The sequence below is a fragment of the Myotis lucifugus genome, unplaced genomic scaffold, assembly GCF_000147115.1.
Source record: "Myotis lucifugus unplaced genomic scaffold, Myoluc2.0 scaffold_557, whole genome shotgun sequence".
NCBI classification, from domain to species: domain Eukaryota; kingdom Metazoa; phylum Chordata; class Mammalia; order Chiroptera; family Vespertilionidae; genus Myotis; species Myotis lucifugus.
In genome coordinates this window covers 531832-538544 of record NW_005871605.1, presented here as the reverse complement: position 1 = coordinate 538544, position 6713 = coordinate 531832, and the positions used below count along the sequence as shown (strand labels likewise).

The 6713-nt window shown below is 44.5% G+C and overlaps 1 protein-coding gene across 1 annotated transcript in view; it reads right to left on the bottom strand.

The window, feature by feature from the left end:
• Nucleotides 1–15: 15 nt before the first annotated feature.
• Nucleotides 16–6713, bottom strand: part of MRPS6 (mitochondrial ribosomal protein S6) — an 80228-nt gene continuing 73530 nt past the window's right edge. The window contains exon 6 of the mRNA XM_023745605.1: nucleotides 16–569. Coding sequence (XP_023601373.1) covers nucleotides 380–569 — 190 coding nt within the window. The 3' untranslated portion in view covers nucleotides 16–379. The remainder of the gene's footprint in view (nucleotides 570–6713) is intronic.

Sequence of the window (6713 nt, the reverse complement as noted above, 5' to 3'; positions counted from 1 at the left end):
TCACACAATACCACATGATTTTACAATCTGAATATTTTATTTTGCATGGTTATACAGTATGAATGATTAGCTCACAATCCGAGATAGTTTTGTAAGTTTTGTTCTCCAAAATGGTGTTAAGTATTATAGGGCAAAAAAATTACATTTACTTTAACAAAATCAAGAAAGATGTATTTGACTGGGACAGTGGCACCAGCAGATACATAGAGGCTCCCAGCCAGCCATCCCCCACCTCTCCCCACAAAGGGGACCAAGAGCCAAGAACCCCCAGACCCTCCCATGGCAGCTGGCACACTTATGTAAAGGTCAGGCTGTGAATGACTCATCCGCGATGCTCAGAAGTGAGAGGACTGAACAGCAGGCTGAACTCTGGAGCACCTCACTTCCTCCTCTTGGTGGAGTACAGTTTTTCTTCAAGTGGGACCGGGACAATCCCCTCACACGCCTTTACTTCCTGGGTCAGAGGGTGTTTCACAATATTAGGTCTGATGACGTCAATGTCTCGAGACAAGTGGTCCAGCATGCTTTCCACAGTTGTTGTTGGTGCATAAAAATCCACCAAGAAATACCTGCAGTAAGAGAGAAATGCGTGAACGCCTGCCTCTGAACTCCAATCCTCCCACTCCGGTCGATGCCTCCATTCTGCCCCACCCAGACAAAGACATCACCTGCACACAGATGCATACGGCCAGCTCTCCAGGCATCAGCTACACACATGTATCCTTCTGCTGACCAGCTACCCCAGTGTGCTGGCATGCCCAGCCTCCCTTCCCGTGTCCTTTCCCATTACCCTGTTGTGAACATTTGAATCCCAACAAACTAGCACAGACGCTCACACAGTCAGAGTGGCAGGGCCGCCCCGCGTTAGAGTGCGCACGCCTCTGTGCTGGCTGCCGCAGGGATGCAGAGCCTTGTGACGTTACACGTAGTGGGAAATACGAGAGTATGGTTAAGTTAGGGTGCAAACAGAATATGCTGTTCAACAAGACTGAACTCAACAAACCATTAGTTGGCGTATTTTGTGAAAACATCTATTAGGTAGTCTTCTAATTTTCCAAATGATTTTACAAGTAACTTAATGCACCAGAGTCACAGTGAGCCCATCAGCTACACTTCACAAGACAGGCCTGGGACTTGTCTAAGACAAGTGCACATTCACAAACTGACCAAGAACAAGAGAATTACTTAAAAAATTACTTCCCCATCGTGGGGAAGGAAACAAACATCCAGATCCAGGAAGCCCAGCGAGTTCCGAATAAGAACCCATAGCGACCCACACCAAGACACATTATAATTAAAATGACAAAAGTTAAAGGCAAGGAGAGAATATTAGAAGCAGCAAGGGAAAAACAACTACATACAAGGGGACTCCCATAAGACTATCAGCAGATTTTTCAGCAGAAATTCTGCAGCCAGAATTGAGTGCCACAATATAGGCAAAATGCAGAAAAACTTCCAACCAAGAATACTCCACGGCATCACTGGCCAGTGTGGCTCAGTTGGTTGGGGAGTCATCCCATGCACCGAAAGGTTGCTGGTTTGATTCCTGGTCAGCGGACATACCTAGGTTGTGGGTTTGATCCCTGGCTAGGGCATGTACAGGAGGCAACCGATTGATGTTTCTCTCATCTCTCTCTCTCTCTCTCTCAAAAATAAAAAATAAAAAACAACAAATAAATCAGTAAAACATCCTCAGTTGAGGATTTTAAAAAAACAAAAGAAAAAGAATACTTTATGGCAAAGTTGCCATTCAGAACTGTAGGAGAAATAGTTAAACCAGCCTTACAAGAAAGGTACTTCTTTTGGCTGAAAAGTAAGAGTGCTAATTAATAACAAGAATACACATGAAATAATAAATCTCACTGGAAAGGTGGGTATATAATAAAGGTAGTAGATTTATCACTTATAAAGCTAAAGAAGGTTAAAGACAGAAACAGTAAAAATAACTATGATTACGATAACTAGTTACGGGATATACAAGGTAAAAGATGTAAACCGTGACATAAAATGTGGGAGAGAGTAAAAATGTTGAGCTGTAGAATGGGATCCAACAAGTTGTTATCAACCTAAAATAGACGGTTATGGATGTAAGCTGTAACATGCAAGCCTCATTATACCACCAAGCAAAACCTACAGTAAGTTCACAAAAGAGAAGAGGAGGAATGCAAGTAAACCACTGACTAGTCATCAACTACAAGGAAGAGAGCAAGAGAAGAAGGAACAGAGAAACTACAAAACAGCCCGCAAACAATTAACAAAAGGACCACCAGTGCACACCCATCAATAATTACTTTAAATGTCAATGGACTAAGTTCTTCAGTCAAAGACAGAGTAGCTGAGTGGATAAAAAGATAAAACCCATTTATATGCTGCCTACATGAAACTCCCTTTAGATGTAGGGACACACAGACTGGAAGTGATGGAAGGGAAAAGGTATTCCATGCAAATGGAAACAAACAAAAAAGCGAAGATAGCTATACTTATATTAGACAAAGTAGACTTTAACACATTGTTTGCGGGTAGTTTTTATCGCGCGCAAACAGGTGGCTCTACTACTTACAGTCAACGTAAAACGTATAAATACGTTTCCCGCATACAATGTGTTAAAATGAAGAGAGTAATAAGAGACAGAGAAGGGCATCCTATATAATAAAAGGCTAATATGCAAATCGACCAAACAGCAGAACGACCGGTCGCTATGATGCGTACTGACCACCAGGGGGCAGATGCTCAAGGCAGGAGCTGCCCCCTGGTGGTCAGTGTGCTCCCACAGGGGGAGCACTACTTACGCAGAAGCCAGGCTCGTGGCTGCTGAGCGCAGCAGCGGTGGTGGGAGCCTCTCCTGCCTCCGTGGCAGCGCTAAGGATGGCTTAGGCCAGTGGTCGGCAAACTGCGGCTCGCAAGCCACATGCGGCTCTTTGGCCTCTTGAGTGTGGCTCTTCCACAAAATACCATGTATGGGCGCCCATGTACAGTGCTACTGAAACTTTGTGGCCCATGCACAGAAGTCGGTATTTTGTGGAAGAGCCACACTCAAAGGGCCAAAGAGCCGCATGTAGCTCGCGAGCCGCAGTTTGCCGAGCCGCAGTTTGCCGACCACTGGCTTAGGCTCATGGGAAGCGGGCCTAAGCCATCAGCTGGACATCCCCTGAGGGCTCCCAGACTGTGAGAAGGCACAGGCCAGGCTGAGGGACCACCCCCCACCCCGAGTGCACGAATTTCATGCACGGGGCCCTCTAGTTACATAATAAAGGGGTTAACCCACCAAGAGGATCTAACACTTGTAAACATTTATGCACCCAACATAGGAGCACCTAAATATATAAAGCAAACATTCAAAGACCTAAAGGTAGAAATAGACAGCAATACAATAATAAGGGATTTTAATACCCCATTTACATCAATGTATTGAACATTCAGACCAAAAAAAAACCAATAAGGAAACATCTGCCTTAAATGACACATAATACCAAATGGACTTAACATATACAAAGGACATAACATCCAAAAGCAACAAAACACACATTGTAGTTAAGTATACGTGGAATATTTTTCAGGATACATCATATGTTAAGGCACAAAACAAGTCTTTTTTAAAATTTTTTTAATTTCAGAGAGGAAGGGAGAGGGAGAGAGAGATTGGAGCATCAATGATGAGAGATCAATCACTGATCAGCTGCCTCCTGCACGCCCCCTACGGGGATCGAGCCTGCAACCCAGGCATGTGTCCTTGACCGGAATCGAACCCAGGACCCTTCAGTCTGCAGGCTGACGCTTTATCCACTGAGCCAAACCGGCTAGGGCACAAAGCAAGTCTTAATAAATTTTAAAAGATCTATATAATAATGTCAAGCATCTTTTCTGACTACAATGGTATGAAACTAAAAATTACACAAGGAAATCTGGACAATTCATAAATATGTGGAGATTAAACAACATGCCACTGAAGAACCAATGGGTCAAAGAAGAAATTAAAAGAGAAATGAAATTTAAAAATCCCTTGCGATAACGGAAATGAAAATACAGGTTTTCCTCGCTTTCCCACAGTAGACCAGGCCTAGGAAATCTTTTGGAAGCCGAAATGGAGCCAAGTGAAGGAGCAATTATCAACAATTTATAGGAAAAAAAATTTAGCATTCCCAGACCCAGGCCCCAAATGTAATGCACATACAATGTGTTCATTTCATTCCCACAGTCAGACTCTTCATTACGCCCAGTGTTATGCTGACTGTGACTCCCACACGAGCTCTCTCCGGCCTTCCTGGTGCCTTGGGGCCCTTCTTGCTAATGGATACACAACACCAGCGGTAAGTCAAGGGACAGCACAGATGCTCAGTCACAGTTCACAGCGTGGCAGGGCCCCTGCTTTAGAGGGCGCACGCCCCTGTGCTGGCTGCCGCAAGACCACGCTGAATTCTGTCCTATCGATGGGCATTTAACAAAACCCCTTACCCACTCCTGATAAGGACTCAGCCAACTACAGAAGGTAGCTTCTGCAACCTCATCAAGAGCATCCTTGAAAAACGAACAACTAACAACACACTAACTGGTGAACATCTGAATGCTCTCCTCCTCAGACTGAGATAACCCGGAAGTCTGCTCTCACCACTTCAACATTGTACTGAAGGTCTTGCCAGCGCGATAAGGCAAGAAAAGAGGAAGTAAAAGGCATCCAGCCTGGTAAACAAGAAGCAAGACGGTCTTCATTTGCAGATGTCATGATTGGGTTTATAAAAAATCTGAAGAAATTTACAAAAAGATGTAAATTTTTTTGTAAATTTCTTCAGATTTTTTATAAACCCGATCATGAACTAATAACTGAGCTCAGTAAGCTTATAAGACATGATATTAATATATCAAAAATAAAATCAATGGTATTTCTATATACTAGCAACAAATAATCAGACCTTGAAATTAAATATAAAACACTTAGGAATTAATCTGACAAAAGATGAGCAAGACCTGAACACTAGAAACTACAAGCGGCTGTGAAAGGAAATGAAAGGGAACCTACATAATGGAGAAGTGCACGTTGCCCGTGGGTAGGAAAATTCCAATTTATTTAGATGCCAATTCTCCCAAACTGATCTACAGATTCGGAATCCCAATCAAAACCATAGCAGATTCTTTTGTTAGAAATTGACAAACTGATTCTAAAGTTCATATGGAAATTCAAAGCATCTAAAACAGCCAAACTAACGTTAATAAAGAATTAGTGCAAGACCTAACACTACCTGATTTCAAGACTTATTCTAAAGCGCTGGTAACCGAGGCAGCACGTGTTCCTATACAGGTACACACACCAATAGGACAGAATGAAGAGTCCACGGCGGACCCATACAGGTATGTGCAACTGGTTTCAGACAAGAGATGGGAAGGCAGCGCAGCGGAAGGACAGTCCTTCCGACAAGTGTGGCCACAACAATCCACTGTCCACATGCAGAACCATCAGCCTTCACCGCTGAGGAGGAGGGGCCACAGGTCACTCAAAACGGAACAGGAGCTACACAGACAACATGAAGCGAGGAAAGTAAAAGGGGCCTAAGAAAAGCCCTTAGTGGCCTTGCTGTGGGCAAAGATTCCTTAGACACCACACCAGATGCACAGCCCACACAAGAAATAGGTGATCAGTGAGACGTCAGCAACATTAACACTGCTCTCGGCCTTTTTTCTTTTAACTGCTCTTTGAGATGCTGTTAACAAAAAGATAAGCCACAGACTGGGATCTGTAAATCGTATGTTTAATAAAGGACTTGTTTCTAGAATATAAAGACCTTAAAATTTTTAATTAAAAAAAATTGTAATGGGTATAAGATATGAAGTGACATTTCACCCAAGATATACACGGGTGAAGAAGCACATGGAAAGATGCTACTACCATCAGCCACTGCAGAAGCACAAGCTAAAGCCCGACACACCCTTCAGCGTGGCTACAATGGACAGGACTGACCTCACCCAGTGTCTGTGGGAACAGAGGAACTGCACTCACTCTCACACCTGCCAGCGGGAACGCAAGATGATACAACCACTTTGGGAAACAGTTTGGCACTTTCTTGAAAAGTTAAACAGAGCCCCGCCTTAGGATTGAGCCACTCCATCCCTAGGTACTGACCCAGGAAAGGTCAAAGTGCGTGTCCACATAACAACTCGGACGTGAATGTTCATAGCAGCTTCACCTCTAACAACCCCAAACTGGAAACCACATAAGCGTCCATCCACATGGAAACCAATAAGCAACGGGTGTGTCCATCAACGGCCTGCTCCTCAGGAGTAAAAAGGACCTACTGATACGTACTCCTGAGAAATCTCATGGTAATTCTACTGAGTAAAGGAAACGAGCATCAGATTCTAGAAAACAGGAACTAAGCTGCTGGACAAAGCAGCCTGGTGGTTGCTAGGGACTCGTGAGAAGTGGCAGGAGCGTCACCAGAGGCAGGAGGAAGCTATAGGGCGACCGACCCGCCTACCCTGGACCGGGCTGATTTCATGGTATGGGCCTATTTCACACCTTATTAAACTGTAGTTATATTTCCATAATGACTGAGAGGTGTACGCAGAAGCTGCATGGGCAGGCTGTGGTGGTGATGGGCGGTGACAAGGGAGCAATCAAGCTGATGAAGACTCCGAGTTTCTTGGTGTGAACCCCCCCCCCACCCCCCCAACCCCTGCCTGCCGCGTCCTGAAGCAGCGCCTTGCACAAGGCTCACTGGCGA